This window comes from Apiotrichum porosum (genome assembly GCF_003942205.1).
Source record: "Apiotrichum porosum strain DSM 27194 chromosome Unknown scaffold_4, whole genome shotgun sequence".
Lineage (NCBI taxonomy): Eukaryota > Fungi > Basidiomycota > Tremellomycetes > Trichosporonales > Trichosporonaceae > Apiotrichum > Apiotrichum porosum.
Window position 1 is genome coordinate 120,811 of NW_021167111.1, and position 17,728 is coordinate 138,538.

Here is a 17,728-nt window from a genome sequence, read left to right on the forward strand (position 1 = left end):
CGACCGTCGTGCAGCGACTGCCCAGAGGCCAGAATGATTGACTACAATGCATGGGTGTCTAGTGTTCCAAGATGTCCCAACCAGATGAGGAGTCGCTGAAATGGAGCCTACGCCTTCCCTCCCCACGGTCAGCGGTCACCACCTTTTGCCTTCCCTCCTCACCTTCTTTACTTCTCGTCTTCTCTCATCTTCACTCCGCCGACCCACTTCAAGGACCACCCTCACCAGTCATGGTCGCTTCCAAACCAAATGACCAGAGACCCTCCTATGCCTCCTTGGTGAACGCGGGACACTCAGGCAACCTCGTCTTCCGGGTACACAACCCAACCTCCGTCAGCCCGTTGATCTGGACGGGTGACGGTCGCACGAGCGGGTTCGCAAGCGCAAACAAGCATCTGGGTATGCTCACTCCCAAGGCATATACCTCTGCTCTCGGCACAAGTGCTGCGGCACGCAGTAGAGAACAAAGGTCTAGGATGGGGACGACGGGCTTTGTCGGTGACGACGTGACGATGGCGAGCAGCAGCCACAAGAACGGCAACACGAACCGTAGCGGCCGTACACCCCGCAGCTCGATGGTGGCTTCTAGTCTGGCCTCCCCCTCTATCGTCGATACAGTCTTTGATAATGACTCGCCAGACTTTATCAACTACCCCGGCCTCAAGTCCAAGGACGCACCCCCCGAGTCTCCCATCCTTGCCCCTCCACCAGGCCGTGTGCCCCTTCCGTGGGATGACTGGACGCACGGCCCCTTCTTCCGCCAGTCACTCGTAGACCACATGACTCGGCGACCTCGCCTCACGCATGCCGAGGTGCCGACCGGTACCCCAGAGACACCTCCAGATGCTCTCAGCCCGTGGATATCGACTAGTGCCGACTTTAGCTGGGCGGTTTGGGAAGCGGCGCGCCGCCTGGGCCAGTTGGGCGAGTCGTCGATTGAGATTGCTCTCGTTGCCCTTGCTCCAGGTGAAACGGCTTCCAAGAACCCTGCCACTGGTGCGAACGGTATCGAGGCGCCGACGTCTGATTCTGAGCCTCCTCTCCTTCTCTCCTACGCTGCCACCACCCCATCCGGAGGATCTGGCGAGGTCACTTTGGAGCCGCTCAACGTTCTGCGCGACTACCAGCGCTATGGGACGGGCACGGGTGATCACGGTCGCATGACCAACTCTGAGAAGGAGTATGTCGCCACGGCCATCTTCGCATCAGCAAGCTCGCGCGAGGTCCTCTTCCTCGGTCGCATCTTCGCCCGCAGTGTCGTTGCCAACCTCGAGTTTACACCTTCAGTGAGTGGTGAGACCGCCAGGTGCCCTATCGGGTTATTCTTTTATTGACACTCAGACCCTCCCCATCGCACTCCCAGCTCACTTTTTCAATCGCTCTCCGGGCCCGAATGGTGAAGACTGGCTCAACCAGCTCGTGTGGGATCCTGACCGTGACGATTTCGCCACGGCATGCCGCAAGATCAAGTCGTCCGAGACTCACCAATGGAGGAGGGGGAAACATCAAGAGCCTGGCTGGGGAACTAACAACAGCGAGAGCCAGACTCCAAGCCAGACGCTGAGCCGGGGCGCCACCTCAGACCAGAGCAGAAGTGTCACTCCCACCCCCAACAATGTCCGGCACCCTGCCCAGAATGGTTACGCGAAGGTGCAGACCACGACCCAGTCTGCAGCGGAAGACACGCTACCTTCCAAGCCCGAACGCCCCCAAGGCTACAGCGGATGGGGCGGTACAAGTCGCCCAGCACACAGGACTGACTACGCCAGAGACAAGCCGTGGTTGAACGACAAGTCCGTCGACAATGGGTGGGCATCACGACGCGGCGCCAATGGGTCAAAAAGTTAGACATTCTCCTCCATCGCCCGTCCTTCCTCTTTTTTTTCGCCTGTTTTTCGTCGTCATTTATTTCCCCTCGACATTGCTCGACATTGCGCTTTTCCGAAATCATGTCGTTGTATATATCGACACGCGCTCAGAACCAGACGGTCAGAGTGCTCCTTTGTGTTTCCCCCTCCAGCAAGCAGACTGTCTGTTACAACATGTGTGTTTCACAGTCCAGTTCTTCGTAGTGATAGTCTCGTTTCATGTGATGTACAGTGTTCAGTGGTCATCCACATGTGCCTCCCCTGATTCATTGACTTGCGGGCCCGCTTTCGGCTGAAGCGACGTTGTCACATAGCGGGCCAGTAAACTTGAGTCCATACGCCTGCCGAAGAGGTAGGCGGCGGTTCCAGGAACTTTGGACGTGGAGAAAGGCGGCAAGGAACGGATCAACTGAATTGTGCCACAAACACATGAACACCACGATCACAATGTGGCAGCATCCCCAGCCGAGTACGCGGCGTCCACGCAGATTCCATTACTGCTCAGTGCAAACTAGTCCGTGCATTCGCCAAGCAAAGTGTAGACAAGAAAACCAGCTCCGAAAGGTTGTCTTGCTTCTTCATGATGTCATCCAAAACCTAAGGTTTGCGGATGATCTCTTAGCCGCAAAAGAATCGTTGCTTTCCACATCGGCACTGCCCCCTCAGCCACTATTACCCACTCCACTTGGCCGTGACCGGTCTCATATATCTTCTCCGCCCCACGCTTATTCACATACTCTCTCCCCCCCACACACTCATACTCATACTCATCCTCTCGCTCACACAATGAAGACTCCGCTCGTCGCACTCACCGCCGTCCTCGTTACCCTCGCAGCGGCGAGTCCCGTGGAGATTCGGGACGGCAGAGTTCCCTCTCAAATCCGTCCGGGATCCAATGCAAACTTGTGCCTTTCGGCTGTGGGGTGTATCGGCCCTGGTACTGAAGTCGAGCTGTGAGTTGGGGCCTTGGAGAAGGGTGCGGAGTAGCTCTGGACCTAACGCGTTTCTCAAAAGCCAGCCGTGCTCGCAGACTGCCGGAACCAAGAACATCTGGCTCATCGTCAACTGGACCACGACCGTACAACTGAACGGGACAGACTTGTGTCTCGATCTCTCTGGAACATGTTCGTATATCCCCTCTACCTTCTACCACCTCCCCTGTGATAGTGCTCTGCTCTCGGGTACCGATACTGACCACGGACACAAGCCGCCTCGGGCTGGAAAGCTGCCAACGGACAAGTGGCCACCTTGGCCACATGCAAGACCTACCCGGCGACCTCTCCGGGCCAGAACTGGCTCTGGGACCAAGGACGCTTCCGCCTCGGTGCTGCCGACACCTATTGCCTCGACAACAGGGACGGCAAGGGCCAAGTCATTCAGATCTGGGAGTGTAACCCCAGCATGACGGGAAACCCGAACCAGGTGTGGACGTCCATGTCCATGTATTGAAAGACGGCTCGGTTTGGACAATGGACAATGAACAATGAACAATGGATGGGCAATGGGTCTCGGGTTGGAGGTGTGATGATAGCTTCCAGCGGTAATGCATTTTGATTGATTGTACGGGTGAATGTACTGGGATGGGGGAGGAGTTGAACCTCGATGATTTGCGCCCTACGTCCTCTGCTAGGGCAGAGACAGACGCGGTGAAGGCATGGGGGGTATTCTAAATATGTATTGTTTAAATTGCGTGGGGGTATGCTGTGAGAGGTATGGGGGTTGAGCCGGGTAATGCGAGCCGAGTTGAACGGCAGTCCGTCCGTTGAGGACGGGGTGGAGTCTAATAAGGGGTTTCCTATTTCACGTTTCCGTTTCAAGAACGAACACTCTAGTTGCCGTTGGCGGGCTGGTCAAGGAGGAAGGGCTCAAAGATGGTCTGGCCGTCCTTGAAGTCGTTGGCGACAATGTTGACGAGGTAGCTCTCATCCATGACCTGGGAGATGAGGGCGCGCGACGCCGAGCCCTCCGGGTAAAGGTTGGCCCACTGGCAGCCGAGCTCAAAGGCCTCGTCCTTCCAAGCAATGAACGAGACGGCCTCGACGATGGTGGGCTGGACAATCTCCTTGCCGGGGAAGACACCCCAGGTGACGGCGTTAGGGCCCTCCGAGTGGGTGTTGGTGCGCAGGTCACCCTGCTTGTTGACGGCATAGTAGGTGATGCGGGGGTCGCGCTCGATGCGGCGGATGAGCTGCGAGAGAAGCTCGGGAGCGACAAAGAACTCGAGGTACGCCTTCTGGTAGACGTAACCGCCGGCAGGACCCCAGCCGTGGACCTTGTCGTCCGAGGGGGCACCGTCAACAGCGGGCTGCGAGTTGATGGTCAGGAAGCCGCGCTCGTTCATGCGAGCAAGCTGCTCAGTGATGACCGAAGTCTCCGACGCGGGAGGGGCCGAGGACCAGGGCAGCTTGGCAAGCTCGCCGCGGCAGAACTTGGCGAACAGCTCGGCAATGTCCTCGCGAGTCTCGGGGTGTCCCCAGAGCGTCTGCGCCTCGGCCGCGTTCACGTTGATGGCGACGGGGTAGCCGTCCAGGTCGCCGTAAGCGGGAGAGCGAGAGTCACCCCAACGTCCGTTGGGGAACTCGTCCCAGTCCGACGTGCGGGAGAGGTACGACTGGACGCGGTTGGCCCAGAAGATGGGGCGGATAGACTCCTGGCGACGCGAAGGAGTGAGCGACGGGCGCCATGGGAGGGGCATGACCTGCTCGCGGCGGGGGTCCATGTCAAGGGTCTCGAGGAGCATGCGGGCACCCTTCTCGAGGTTGAGAGTGTAAACGTGGAGACCTTTGATACCGGCTTCCTTGTTCTCGAGGATCTGGCGACACATGTCGGCGACAAGCTGGGTGCCGACAGCGCGCACCTGCTCGTCGTCGCCCTGGACGGGGTTGAGGGCCTCGTAGAAGTGAGGGGGAACAACAATCGACTCGCGCTTGACCCAGGTCTGGAACTTGCCCCAGTTCTGAATGGGCATGATGCCGGGGACAATGGGGACGGTGATGCCGTACTCGCGCACACGCTTGACCCATGCAAAGAAAATGTCCACGTCGTAGAACATCTGGGTGAAGATAAAGTCGGCACCGGCGTCGACCTTCTCCTTGAGCCAGAGCATCTCCTGGTGACGAGCCTCGTCCGTGTCCTCGGTCTCGGGGTGGCCCTGGGGGAAGCCGGCAACAGCAACACAGAAGTCGCCCGGGTAGTTCTTGTGGATGTACTTGACCAGGTCGACGGCGTGCGAGAAGCCGCCGGGAGTAGGCTTCCACTCGGAAGAGCCCGCAGGCGGGTCACCACGGAGAGCAAGGATGTTCTGGCATCCAAACTTCTTGGCCTGGGACAGGGCCCACTCGACCTTCTCGGCGGGCACTGGACTTAGTCAGCGGTCATGTTTCCCACCGCTGCCGCCCGCAACAATCGCTCAAACTCACTCTCAGTGCAGGTAAGGTGCATGCAGCACTCGATACCGATGGTCTCCTGGCACACCTGGACGAGCGAGCTGGTCAGGTCGGCATTCTTGCCGCCGGCACCCCAGGTAATGTCAATGAACTCGGGACCAAGGTTGCGCATGCGCTCGATACGGTCGAAGAGGTTCTGCAGGCCCTAGTAACTGTCAGTATGCCGTTCTGCCCCGGTAATTCTGCTTTGGCCACACTCGCTGGTGAAGGACGTGGCGTCATGTCGTAGGGAGGCAAGAGCCAACTCGACATTTATGGTTACTCACCTGAGCAGTACGAGGGGGGAAGTACTCGAACGACCAGAAGGGACGGCCCTCACGCTCAGCCTTGGCAAGCTTGTCGGTGATCTTCATAGTGGGTAATGGTCTAGTGTGTGGTTTATGGGTAGGCAGTAGGAGTAGTTATAGGAGGAACGTGTGTCTTGTTTCCACTTGGGGGCGTACGTGGTACGATGCGATGTGGATTTCAGGTGGGTCGGTGGAGGGGTCGAGGGATTGATATCGACCACAGACGACCGTTTTGGAGCGCTGCTGGGGATACGCGCTACTGGGGTAGGGGGTGGAATGTGTTGGTGACGGGGAGGGGGATGTGCTCGCCGTCGAGGTGGATGGTGTGGGAGGAGATTGTGGTGTGGAAAGAGATCTTTTTGGATGAGTGTCGCGGGTGAGCCACACAGGTCTTAGCAGCTCCGACCAGACCGGGCTGGCGCGCGCGCGGGGGGGGGGGGGAGGGGTGGCATAATGCAATAACGAGTCGGACCATCCCCCGCGTGGAGATCACGTGCTGGGGTCTCCGAATTAATCTGCTCCCGCGGCGGCCCCGGACAAATTGATTTTCTTTTGTCATTGTTCCATTTTTATCCGGAAATTTCAGTTGTGGAGCCGGTGGAGGTTGTTCAGGTGCACCAGGCGGAGAGCCCTTCCTTCTCTGCAAAGCCCTGTGGCCGACCGACGGCGTATGAGCGGCCCATATGGCGACAGCGAAATGTCCGAGAGCTACAGCTTGGACTGAACGGCGCTTCTGAAAAGACTAGTGGCTAGAGCCGCCTTGTTGAGCAAGCGTTTTATGGCAGCCCAACGAGTTCTGCCTCGCAGCTGTCTCATCTCCTCTGTCCTTCGTGGCGACCGTCCACTTCAACGGCTTATAACTTTTCTTCCAGAGCAAGGACTGCCTTCATATTTATATTCGGGATAGAAAAGTATCTGCTCTTTCATGTCAAGGTGGTCGCGCACGCATTGCATGCCTACCGCACCCATAAATCGTCGAAAATGGACAATCGCCAGGATCTCGGCCCAACGTCCTTCCTCCCAAATATAAGTTCTTGATCGTATAACGGTTAGTATGCTCGCTTGTCATTACAACTCGCGGGAGATCGGAGTTCGATTCTCCGTCAGGAAGCTTGAAGCACCTTGCAACAGCGAGGTGGCAAGTCTCTCACATCGAGAGACTTGTCCTTTTTCTTGCTGATGCTGATGTGAACAGGAAGGCCTGAAACCACGCTCACGACTGGCCTTGGACCAAATGCCTCAATCTTGTTGCCAAGCACACTACTGGAACGGCGGTGGGTGGAGATCACGGCAAGCCATACGCCATTAGGGCGGAGTGGCGCATCGTCAGATGCGACTCCGAAAGCTCGGACTGGGCACTCGGCTGTTGTACTGTTGTGTGATGCGAGCTTACCGCACGGTGTCCCAAACACCCCACTCTGGAAAGGCGGCGCAGGAAGCGTTCTGGAGGTGCCTCCATAGCCGGCGCCACACCCTCTGGTCCAAGATCACGCGATTCCAACGTCCAAGGAAAAATCAGCTCCAAACACCGTCCGCACCCCCCTGGCCACGAGTCCACCCATGTCGTGTCAGCGACCCTGTGTTGGCAGATGTCCATGGGGTGTACTAGACGTGTGTATATTAGGAATAGGAAGGGACTAGAAGGGGGATGTGTTCCAGGCTTGTGGGCATGCAGGGTTCCGGAATAGGCTGGCAGCGGTAGGTTGTGTAGTAGGGCTCGCTCGGAAAGAAAAACCTGAGTGCCAGACACACGATGGTGGCGACGTGGCAGCCACGTTTACTTGTTTGCTGCCACACGTCCGATTCCTGCCGCGGCCTCAGCTGGAACATGGATCACGGGAACGACGATGCACCCTGCTCGGCATGTTCTCCGTCAACACAACGTGTGGCACAGTGGTGCTTGTCCTGGCACACGTCTTTGGTTGAGTTCACGCCAAGACAGTCCAAAGTTGCACACGTGAGGTGCAACCCTCCATGCCAAGCCAGGTAGTGTCGTCTGGGTCAGTCACCGCAGCATCTTGCACCGCAGTGCGATCAGATGCAGGTACTGAGAAACTAATAACTACAAGCACCGTACCTGGGTTGTGGGTGCAGACGGTCCACGGCCGTGGGGAGTACGTTCGTTGGTGGCACTGCCTATGACGGTAACATGGTTACTGCGCAGTAGGCAGGCGGTGAGGTATGCCCACCCGTCATCATTGGAACATCTCGTCGCCCTTGTGCTCGCCCTTGGTCCTGTGTCGCGATCACATGAAACTGCAGAGGAGCAAGGTGTGCTAGTGTGGCACAGTTGTCACAGTGGCCTCCGAGTTTTACCGCTTCGTGTTGTGGCACAATAAGAGTACCAGAGTGCGGCAACAAGCTTCGCGTCCCGATAGATTGTGCCAGGAAGCACGTGGGTACCAGCGTGTCGGTGCTTGGCAACGCAACGTCGCAAGTGCAGTGAGGCATCGTGTTTACCATATGTACATATATTACAGTCCACTGTTACAGGCACAAACACAACATGCGCGCGTAGGTGGCAACACGCGGTGGAAAGGAGGCATGGCCATTTTCCGTTTGTTTTCGGGATGGTTGGTCTTGTGACCCAGTGGAACAGCCAGCCCCCCGCCCAAAGCATGCGGTCGAGGTGCGGCGAGGTAAGACATGTACTCTTACTGCATGGGGTTGCATGAGGTCACTCGCTGCGCTCCACTCTGGACCACATGCGATCTTGCGAGTTTGCCATCCGACCCATAAAAGGCTGCTGCGCAATGCACCGCAAAAGCATGGTTCCAAAACCTCCTCCCGCGAGGCAGCCGAGCCCAGCAAGCAAATGGCCGGCACTGTTTCTGCCTTCTGCCGTGTGCCCAGCGGTGATGGTGGCCAGTGCCTCGTGCCGAGTCCGCGTATTGGCCCACTGTGCGCCTCTGAGCGCCGTTTGCGCTGTTTTTGGGTGTGCGCAGTGAGGTATGCTGCGCACCAACGGTCCGTTGATCCGCTCCCGGCGCATCACTGGGACCACTGGAAGGGTGGCTGGCGCCGCCAGCCAACCACTCGTTGCTGTTTGTGGATTTGCATTGCGCGCATTATCAGTGGCTCCAGGCACACATTTTTTCTATTCCTCAATGGAAAGATTGTGTCGCCTGGCTTGGCTGACGTCGGTTTAAAGGATACACTGTGCTGTCTGCTGCGCACGGAAGAGACACTGCATACTACTGCGTGCGCAGCAGGCGCCAAGCTGCCCCCACTGCCACAACCATGGCCCCCTCGCTTCACACGACTTGCGAATTGGCGTGGAGCTTTGCGCGTTTACAAACCGCTGTGGCCGCTGGCAGGACCTCTGGAGTACGGCGCCTTGTTCCCCTGGCGCCACCGGCCTGGGCCCTTATGCATGCTCTCGGTAGACCCCCGTTTCCAACGACCTCGAGCAAGCTGTCCCCGAAGCTCAGGCCCAAACCCGACAGGAAGCGAGCTTCAGAGTAGAGTCATTGGCAGACAGTAACCAGACACTGAGGGAGCTTCAGAGGTCAGAGACCAGAGATCAGAGAGCAAAAAGCAGCGAGACAAGACCAGCATTGATTGGTGAGTGGTGGGCATCCAGGACCTCTTCTTAACAAGAAATCGGCAAAAGGCAAAGCGGGAGATGAGATGCCGTACAAGAAGTCGTAATAACCGAGAGACTGTCTTGGCCGAATTTCAAGGATCATGGCGACTCCCCAAGTAGCAGTGTCAAGCAAGTGGTGCATGTAGCCGCGGTGGGCTTGTTCTCTCGGGTTTGGCGAGGGCTGCCATCCTGCCTGACAGACCAAAGCCCACGTTGGAACCGCCGGCAGCTTTGAACGAGTGCCGCGTGTCACTTTCCTTTCTTCAATCCTTCTGGGCGGGGCCGCGGCCAAACAGGTCAGGCATTCTGAACGCGATCTGGCGCCTGAGACCTGGTCGGAAAGGGGGGGGGGGGGCGGGGGGTGGCCATGATGGTGTCGCGGCTGCAGTGATCCAGTGACGACGTGCGTGGGGGTGCGAGCAAAGAGGGGGCGAGGAGAGAGGGACCAGAACGGAGGAACTGAGACGGGGTGAGACGCCCGGAGCGGCGCCGACGCCTGTGGCCTGTGGCCCACACGCCACGGCCCTGGCTGAGCAGTGGGAGCATGCACGCGCGCTGGAGTGAGAGGGAGAGAAGGTGAGCTGTCAGTGGCCCAGCACAAGAAGATGGGAAAGCATTTTGGGATATGCTGTGTATGAGAAAGAGAGAGAGGGAATGCATGCTGCCGCGGTTGAGTTGGGCCAGAGAGGCTGCAGGAAACAACGGCACAAAAGGGAAAAACGCATAACGGGCTGTCGGTGTCGGTGCAGGACTGCGGTGTGTGTGTTTCGAGACAACCCCCACCCATACACGGCGCCAATGGGTGGTGTGTGTGTGGTGTGGGCCCTCTCTCTCCCGCCGCCGCCGCCGCCGCCGCAGTGCCAATTCCATTTTACCACCGTCCGTTCTTTCATCCCCCATATCCCTTCCCGCCATCCCAATCTTCCACTCCCTCCTCACAACAAACTACTCATAGCACTCTCTCACGACCACTGCATACATATACCACACCCACCTCGAACGCTGCCCACCACCTGGAACCCAACTTCCATCACCTCGTGCGACCCCAGGCCCCTCCAACCCGGTGCGGCCTATCTCCCCGCTTGTCCTGTCACGCGTCACAACAATCGCGCGTCCACAAGACAGCCCATATATCCCGCAAACCCGTCCATCGGAGTCTGTTTCTCCTCTTTTACACCTTTGTGTCTCGAGCAACTCGCTGCTCCTGCTCCAGCTCTAGCTTACCGGCATGAGCCCAGCACCCGCTTCGCCCATCGGGCGTGGCCCCGTCCGAAGGGGCACGGCAAACACCCAAGGCTCGGGCCCATTAAACCCTGCCGCTGGTACATCGACCGCCGGCGCACGCAGGCCGTCTCTGATGAACGGCAAGCGTGATACAGACACCGACGAGGGCATTGTCATGCGTGAAAAGGACCGCGACGACGTCGTCGTCCAGGGCAAGGCTGGTGGACGTGAGGTCGGCGTCACTCGCCCCAAGCGCAGGTTGTCCAGGTGAGTGTTCAACGGTTGGCTGTATGGAAACAAACGACACGGGATGGTGGTAGCGGTCACGAGACGGGGTATGGCGGTGGCAACGGCAGGTGTTATGGAGAGGAGCTGGAAGCGCAGCGAAAGCCGTGGGTCTGTTGACCTCGGCGCCGCTCCGTGCTTGCAATTCCGGCGGTCCAAGTGCCCACCCCACCACCGCCGCCGTCGTGCTGTTGGGTGGAAACATCAAGGCGGTCTGTGCGTTCGTCGCCGCACTTGGCTCTTGCCGCCGCCGCCGCCCCGCGCTATCGCATCGCGCCGTCCCGTCACTCCGCATGCTGCGCCCGCACATCTCGTCTGGCGCTCACTGACAGCCTTCCCTCTCTGCCTCATCCTTCGATCATCGCTGGCGAATGTCCTCCCTCCAGAGCTCTCTCGGCCACCTCATCGCCACCCGTGTCGCCTTCGTCAGCAGGTCAGCCCAACTTTGCCTATGAACATCTGGCCACACAGGCGCGCAGCATCAACTCGTCGACAGCGACCCCTTCGTTTCCTGCCATTGCACAGGCAACCCATTCGCCCGTCTCGTATCTGAGGGAAGCTCGACTGGAGGAGAAGCCCCTCCCGCCATATGTGCCAGTAACGCAGTCCAAGGCCTCCGACTCGCCTCGGTTGTTCGGCATCGAGTTGAAATGGATCTCGTAAGCGTTGATATTTGGCGCAGGGCGCTGACAACACACAGACTTGTGACGCTCGCATTGCAGAATGCTTTCCTCACTATCATTATGCACTACTCACGGATAACGACGGCACCGAACAAGACATATTCGGCGGCGGCCGCGGTCCTCCTCAATGAGCTGCTCAAGGGCAGTATCTCGACTGTTGTGGCCCTCAAGCGTATCGACGACAACATGACATCCCAGGGCTCGGCATGGCACGAGAAGGAGTTGAAGCGCGACAACCGCAACGCACCAGCAAAGTCACCCTTCACTGTGTTCCACCCCACTCGTCTGCAGGCCCTTGCACGCGGCGTCTTCTCCGGCGACTGTTACAAGCTCGCGGTGCCCGCCATCCTGTATGTTGTCCAGAACAACCTGCAATACGTCGCTGCTTCCAACCTCGACGTCGCCACGTTCCAGGTCACCTACCAGATGAAGATTCTCACTACGGCCTTTTTCTCGGTCCTCATGCTCGGCAAGCGTCTCAGCCGCGCAAAGTGGGCTGCCCTCTTCATGCTCGCCCTCGGTGTCGGTATCGTCCAGCTCCAGACTACTGGTGCCGGCCACGCCGCCGCCCCTGTTCCTGTGCCGTCGCCCACGATCGCCAACAACGTTGACGGCGGGCATGAGCATGCCTTGCGTGCTGAAATCCCTGCGGCCGCCGAGGACGCGATCCTTGCCCCCATGCGCGTCATGAACCCCTTCAAGGGTTTCCTCGCGGTCACCCTCGCGTGCCTCACCTCTGGGCTTGCTGGTGTCTACTTTGAGCTCATCCTCAAGTCTGGTGGTGGCGGCGGTGGTGCAGCTCCAGACCTTTGGGTTCGCAACACCCAGCTCTCGCTGTTTTCACTCATCCCTGCCGTCATCCCCATTCTCTTTGCCGAGGTTCCTGCGGGCATGAGTTGGGCTTCCAGCGTGGCCTCAAAGTTTGCCCACTTCAACGGCTGGGCGATCGGTACCGTCCTCACCCAGACGTTTGGCGGTCTGATCACGGCCATTGTCATCCGGTACAGCGACAACATTATGAAGGGCTTTGCGACTTCGCTCTCCATTATCATCTCATTCCTGGCCTCGGTCGCCCTGTTCAACTACCACGTCACGCTCGCGTTCGTCGTTGGCGCAGGCATCGTTCTCAGCGCGACGTATCTGTACAACAGCCCCAACGTGCCCGATGCCCCTCCTACCCGTACCGCCATCGCCGTGGCTCCCGGAAGCCCCATCCCGACATCCGCCCCGATCCTCGGCGAGCCCCAGGCCCCGTCGCGCACCTCGAGCGTTATCAACCTCCTGGGCCTCGGCTCGCGTCCAAACTCGCGCCGTCCCTCGGCCACCGACCTGCACCTCGCCGCTCAGTTCCCCCTCTCGGCCCCCGCAGCACTCTCCCGCTCGGGCAGCTACAATGGAGGGCCAGGTGGCTTCACGCACTCGTCGCACAACAGCAACACCGAGCTCAACCAGTTTGGCCGCGTCTCCCCGAACCGTACCCCGCCCCCGAGCGCTACCAAGCCGAAGCCCTCTCTCACGGTCATGACTGGCAGCGAGCACTAGGTGCCGCTTGGCAGTACAGAGAGCCGTGCCACCCTGCAACGCGGTGCCGTGGGGCGGCTGCAGGGCTGGGAGACTGTCCAGCGCGGCGCATGGGACTCGGCGTTTCGTGTCCCAGCGCATACGCAGTGGGTGTCCGTGGAGCGACACGACTGGGGGCCCGGCAGAGCCCGTTGCTGGTCGCCGCGCACCCACTCCTCGTGGCTGCGGCCGCCTCGACCCCGCAGACCAGCGTAGAGGTCTCCCTGCCCCGGGCACCGAGCGTGCCACCCCTACCTCTCTTTCCTTTCGGACACAAAGGGGCATTTTATATCAACAAATGTCTCCTTTCCACCGCCCATTTTCTTCTTTTTCTTCTTCTTCTTCTATCAATGGCATTAATAGTGGCAGTCGTGACAATGCATCTGCTAAGACGTGTTCCAGCGGCCGGCCGCTGTGTGTAATGGATGGTTCGGTGCGCCCACGCAGCCACGAGATGAGAGGTGCGGCCTGTCAGGCTGTGTGTGGCATTTATCTCTTGTCTCTCGATCTCTTGTCCGGCCTGATACGTGCCTTGCTTGACGTGTCTCGGACCCGCTCCACCCTCCGTCATTGGCATTTCAGTTCAAAAATAGTGCATTAAAGCCTAGGTCTAATCCGTGCTCTAGCATTGATCGACGTGGGGACTGTGGGTGACGAGATATGTGTTTGTCGTTGGTCTTGACTGGTGATTTGGGGTTTGGATTGTGGTGAGGCGGGGTTGTTGGGATTGGGTGGTGAGTCCCCCCACCGAGTGAAAAAAAAAGCATTGTACCTTTGCGCTTAGGCAATGGCCAAGACGCCACTTTCAAACTCCTCCTTTGCCACCTTCCTCTCCCACCACCTCCTGGCCTCGTGGAGGGTAAAGCTTGTCGCGCCGAGGCCGAGAAGCACAAAGAGATCCCTAAAGCTCAGTGCCTCGGTCTGGAAGATGTGTTGGAGGAGGGGCACGTAGATGAGTGCCAGTTGGGCGACAAACGAGACGGTGACGGTGAGGAAGAGCATCTTGTTGCGGCCCAGTGCTGTGGTGACGCCGCGGTTCTGGATGGCCGAGACGAGGTCGAGGAAGACAAAGCCCGTAAACGTCATGGTCTGGTCGCGGCGCGACATTGAGCCGTCCGACGTGGCCTGGGCGTAGATGAGCAGTGTGCCAAAGACGATCATGGCCGCCGAGAAGAGGACGCGGATAATGACGGCGCGGGACAGGACAGACGACTCCTTTTTGCGCGGGCGGAGGGACATGACTTCCCGCCTGGCCGGGTCGACACCGAGAGCCTGGGCTGGAGGGCCGTCCATGAGAATGTTGATGAACAGGATCTGCATGGCGTTGAGCGGGTTGGCGAGACGGAGGAGGGTCGAGAGCGTGATGAGCGACAGGGCAGCGACGGCGGTGGACAGCTGGAAGCTGAGGAAGTTTTGGATGTTGTAGAAGATGGAGCGGCCCTCCTCGATAGCCGGGAGGATGGATCCAAAGTCGTCATCGACAAGGATCACGTCCGCGGCTTCCTTGGCGACATCGGTTCCCGAGCGGCCCATGGACACGCCAATGTCGGCCATCTTGAGTGCAGGAGCATCGTTGACACCGTCACCAGTCATGGCGACAACCGCGCCACGCTGCTGCCAAGCCTTGACAATGGCCATCTTGTGCCTCGGGGTAGTGCGCGCATAGACCGTGATAGAGGGGACGAGCTCGATGAGCTCGGCTTCCGACAGAGCGTCCAGCTGGGAACCAAGCATGACGCTGGAAGCGCCTTGCGGAGCACCCTCGACCCCTGACGACGGGGAGACCTTCATACCAAGTTCGCGCGCGATCGCAATGGCGGTGGCCTCGGCGTCGCCAGTGATCATGACGACCTGGACACCGGCCGTGTGCAAGCTAGTAATAGCGTGCGCGACGCCACGGCGGGGAGGGTCCTTCATAGCCTCGAAACCTGTAAAGATGAGCGAGTCCTCTTCACCGAAGGTGCCCTTGGAGAAGCCGTAGGCCATGGCGATGACACGCAGGCCGCGTGTGGCAACTTCGGTGGAGCGGTCGAGAATCTTCCTGCGCATAGCATCATCGAGGGTGGGGGTTGACGAGTCGGCGACGTAGTAGTACTTGCAGCGAGCGAGGACGGTCTCAACAGCACCCTTCATGTACACCATGTCGGCGCCGCCGTTGTACGAGCCCATGACGAACATGGTCTTGTTCTCTGACGAAAAGGCAATCTCGTTCTTGCGCTCAAAGTTTTTGCGTTCATCCTCGCAGCGGAGAGCAGACAGGACGTTGAGGAGGGCAACCTCGGTCGAGTTGCCGACGTAGACGCCTTGCTCGTTGCGGAAGCCATTGTTGCACAGGTTGCCGATGAGAGCCGTTTTCAAGAGCGCAGCCGAGGGCTTGAACGATGCAGTGTCCGGGTGGCGAGGGCCCAAGCTCGAGGCGGCGTCGAGGTAAGGGTTCAGGTCAAGCATGTCGTCGACAGTGTACGCGTGGGTGACGGTCATTTCGTTCTTGGTGAGCGTGCCCGTCTTGTCCGAGCAAATGACACTGACAGAGCCGAGGGCTTCGACCGAGGGGAGTTTCTTGACAATGGCCTTGCGCTTGGACATGCGTAGCACGCCGAGAGCGAGAGTGACGGTAGTGACGATGGGGAGACCTTCGGGGATGGCAGCGACGGCAAGCGAGACACCGATAGTGAACATTTCCAGCCACGAGCGGTGCTGCACCACGCCAATGAGGACAATGACGCCAATGATCCCAAACGAAAAGATTGACAGCTGCTTGGCGAGCTCGTCCATGGAGATTTGCAGAGGCGTGCGCTTCTCCTCAACCTAGAGCGTCAGCGTGGGACATGCTTGTGCTGCAAACTCACATCCTGCATCATCGAAAAGACGACACCAAACTCGGAGTCGCGACCAGTGCCGACGACGATACCGGCGCCGTGGCCACTGCGAACGAGCGTACCCATGAATGCCATGCAGTGACGCTCGCCGAGGGCCTTGCCGCCACCCTCACCGTGGGTGTCCTCGCCCTCGCCGCGCTCACACTCGGTCGTGTTCTTGCGTGCCGGGCGGGTTTCGCCAGTCAAGGCGCTCTCGTCAATCTCGAGATCCACAGCACGGATCAGGCGAATGTCGGCAGGGATACGGTCGCCGACCTGGAATGTGACGAGGTCACCAGGGACGAGGCCATTGGCAAGAGGCGAGTGGATGTGGCCATTACGGATCAAGTGGCAGAAGTGAGGGACGAGCTTGTTGAGAGCCTCGAGGGACTTTTCGGACCTCTGCTCTTGGACAAACCCGACAGTCAGGACAATGGCGACGGCAATGACGACACATCCGGCATCCTCATAGTTGCCCATGAGAGCCGAGACAGCACTGCTGCCGAGAAGAAGGAGAATGAGGGGGTTCTCGTACACCTGCTTGGCAAACTTGAGCATGAGCGGCTCGTCGGGCGGGAGCTCAAACTCGTTGGGACCGTACTGCGCATTGAGTGCCGGCAGCTGCGACGACGAAAGACCCTTGTCCGCGTCGGTCGAGAAATCGCGCAGCGTCTCCTCCACGGTCTTGTGCGCATACACAGCACTTGGCGTGGCCACCTGGCGCCTGTCGTCGCGTTCCCGCGACTCGCGCTGAACCTCTTCGTAACCCCTCTGGCCAGTGACACGGCGGACAAAGTCCATTGCCTTTTCGACAAACGACGCTCCTTCACCAGACCCCTCGGGATAGGCATATCCGTCAAACCCACCCTCGGCTGGCGCAAAGGGGTTGGACGCGTCCCGCTCGTCGGCCGCGTTGCTGTCGCGGCCACGCGCACCGCCGCGACCGCGGCCCCCAGTGCTGCCCACAGACCCGCCGCGAGCGCGCGTAGGCGACTGGGCAGAATTGTACCGCCTCAGCGTGGTCGAGTATGCATATCCAGCCGAGGGAGTAACGTTCCCGGCATTTGCGCCGTCGCTGTCGTCGGCGTCATAGTCGTCTCCAACGGGAGCGTTGGTGTTACCGCCGCGACCGCGAGGAGGGGTGTTGACAGCGGGGCGCGCAGACAGCGACGACGCCGAAGCCGCGGGCCCTTGTGCCATGCTGTTGGGGTTGGCTGGGGTGGTGGTGCGCGAGACGGGTGGAGTAAGGCGCCGCTTGTACGGCGCTGTTGCTGGGCGAAGAGTGGAGCCGTCCATAAGTTGGCCAACGAGGCGAGGTCGTGGGGGTGGACGAGCTGGGTAGGTTTATAGCTTGGCTTTGAACAGTGGCCAGTAATGGGCTCTTTGGGGACTAGAGTGTGGTGGTTGTGATGTGCGTTGGGATGGAGTGAAGGTGGTGGTCGACTGAATGTCGAGGTTGTCTGGAACTTGAATGTCCGCGAACGAGCCGGCGATGTGCGACAACAGCAAATGGGAGAGGTGTCGGTGTGGTTCAAGGAGTGTTTGTAAAAAGGGTATTCCGCTGCCTTGCTCCTGTGCTCTGGCCACGGGTGTGACAGATATGTACAAGACGCGAGGAGAGGTCAAGGAGTGAAAGTGTCGATCGATGGACGATGGACCGGTCGCAACAAGTCACTCACCCAGTGTCTGGCACGCGGGACGACCTCCAGCAGGGCAGGCCGGGCAGGCCGGGACTCGTTGGGTGGACAGGTCAATCTGCTCCCGCTCCCGCTCCCTCCCTCTGCGTGTACCCCCCAGGCCCTCTGTCGGTGCCTCTCTCTCGTCCTTCCGAATTCCGGTTTTCACTCATTGCACCTACTGCAACGGCGGCCTGTGTGTGGTGCTGACCCCGTTCAGGCCACATGCACACTCGCGATCTTGGCACCTATAGC

General features: G+C 59.3%; 5 protein-coding genes and 1 non-coding gene across 6 annotated transcripts; 4 read left to right on the forward strand and 2 right to left on the reverse strand.

Moving 5' to 3' along the window:
• Positions 1–476: 476 nt before the first annotated feature.
• EHS24_006775 (uncharacterized protein) lies at positions 477–1,786 on the forward strand (the record flags this gene model as incomplete). The annotated part of the gene is made up of 3 exons (XM_028622178.1): positions 477–1,286; positions 1,342–1,732; positions 1,770–1,786. 3 exons carry the CDS (start codon positions 477–479, stop codon positions 1,784–1,786), a joined length of 1,218 nt encoding a protein of 405 aa, XP_028477070.1.
• Positions 1,787–2,654: 868 nt separating this feature from the next.
• Positions 2,655–3,317, forward strand: EHS24_006776 (uncharacterized protein; the record flags this gene model as incomplete). Its single annotated transcript, XM_028622179.1, has 3 exons — positions 2,655–2,821; positions 2,883–3,028; positions 3,076–3,317. 3 exons carry the CDS (start codon positions 2,655–2,657, stop codon positions 3,315–3,317), a joined length of 555 nt encoding a protein of 184 aa, XP_028477071.1.
• Positions 3,318–3,696: 379 nt separating this feature from the next.
• On the reverse strand, positions 3,697–5,667 carry EHS24_006777 (uncharacterized protein; the record flags this gene model as incomplete). Its single annotated transcript, XM_028622180.1, has 3 exons — positions 3,697–5,225; positions 5,288–5,459; positions 5,581–5,667. 3 exons carry the CDS (start codon positions 5,665–5,667, stop codon positions 3,697–3,699), a joined length of 1,788 nt encoding a protein of 595 aa, XP_028477072.1.
• Positions 5,668–6,632: 965 nt separating this feature from the next.
• EHS24_006778 lies at positions 6,633–6,712 on the forward strand. Its single transcript has one exon. It is a non-coding gene; the product is annotated as a tRNA-Asp (tRNA).
• A 3,703-nt stretch (positions 6,713–10,415) lies between these two features.
• Positions 10,416–12,921, forward strand: EHS24_006779 (uncharacterized protein; the record flags this gene model as incomplete). The annotated part of the gene is made up of 4 exons (XM_028622181.1): positions 10,416–10,678; positions 10,732–10,803; positions 11,029–11,355; positions 11,397–12,921. 4 exons carry the CDS (start codon positions 10,416–10,418, stop codon positions 12,919–12,921), a joined length of 2,187 nt encoding a protein of 728 aa, XP_028477073.1.
• A 798-nt stretch (positions 12,922–13,719) lies between these two features.
• On the reverse strand, positions 13,720–17,093 carry PMR1 (High affinity Ca2+/Mn2+ P-type ATPase-like protein; the record flags this gene model as incomplete). The annotated part of the gene is made up of 2 exons (XM_028622182.1): positions 13,720–15,747; positions 15,789–17,093. 2 exons carry the CDS (start codon positions 17,091–17,093, stop codon positions 13,720–13,722), a joined length of 3,333 nt encoding a protein of 1,110 aa, XP_028477074.1.
• Positions 17,094–17,728: the final 635 nt, after the last annotated feature.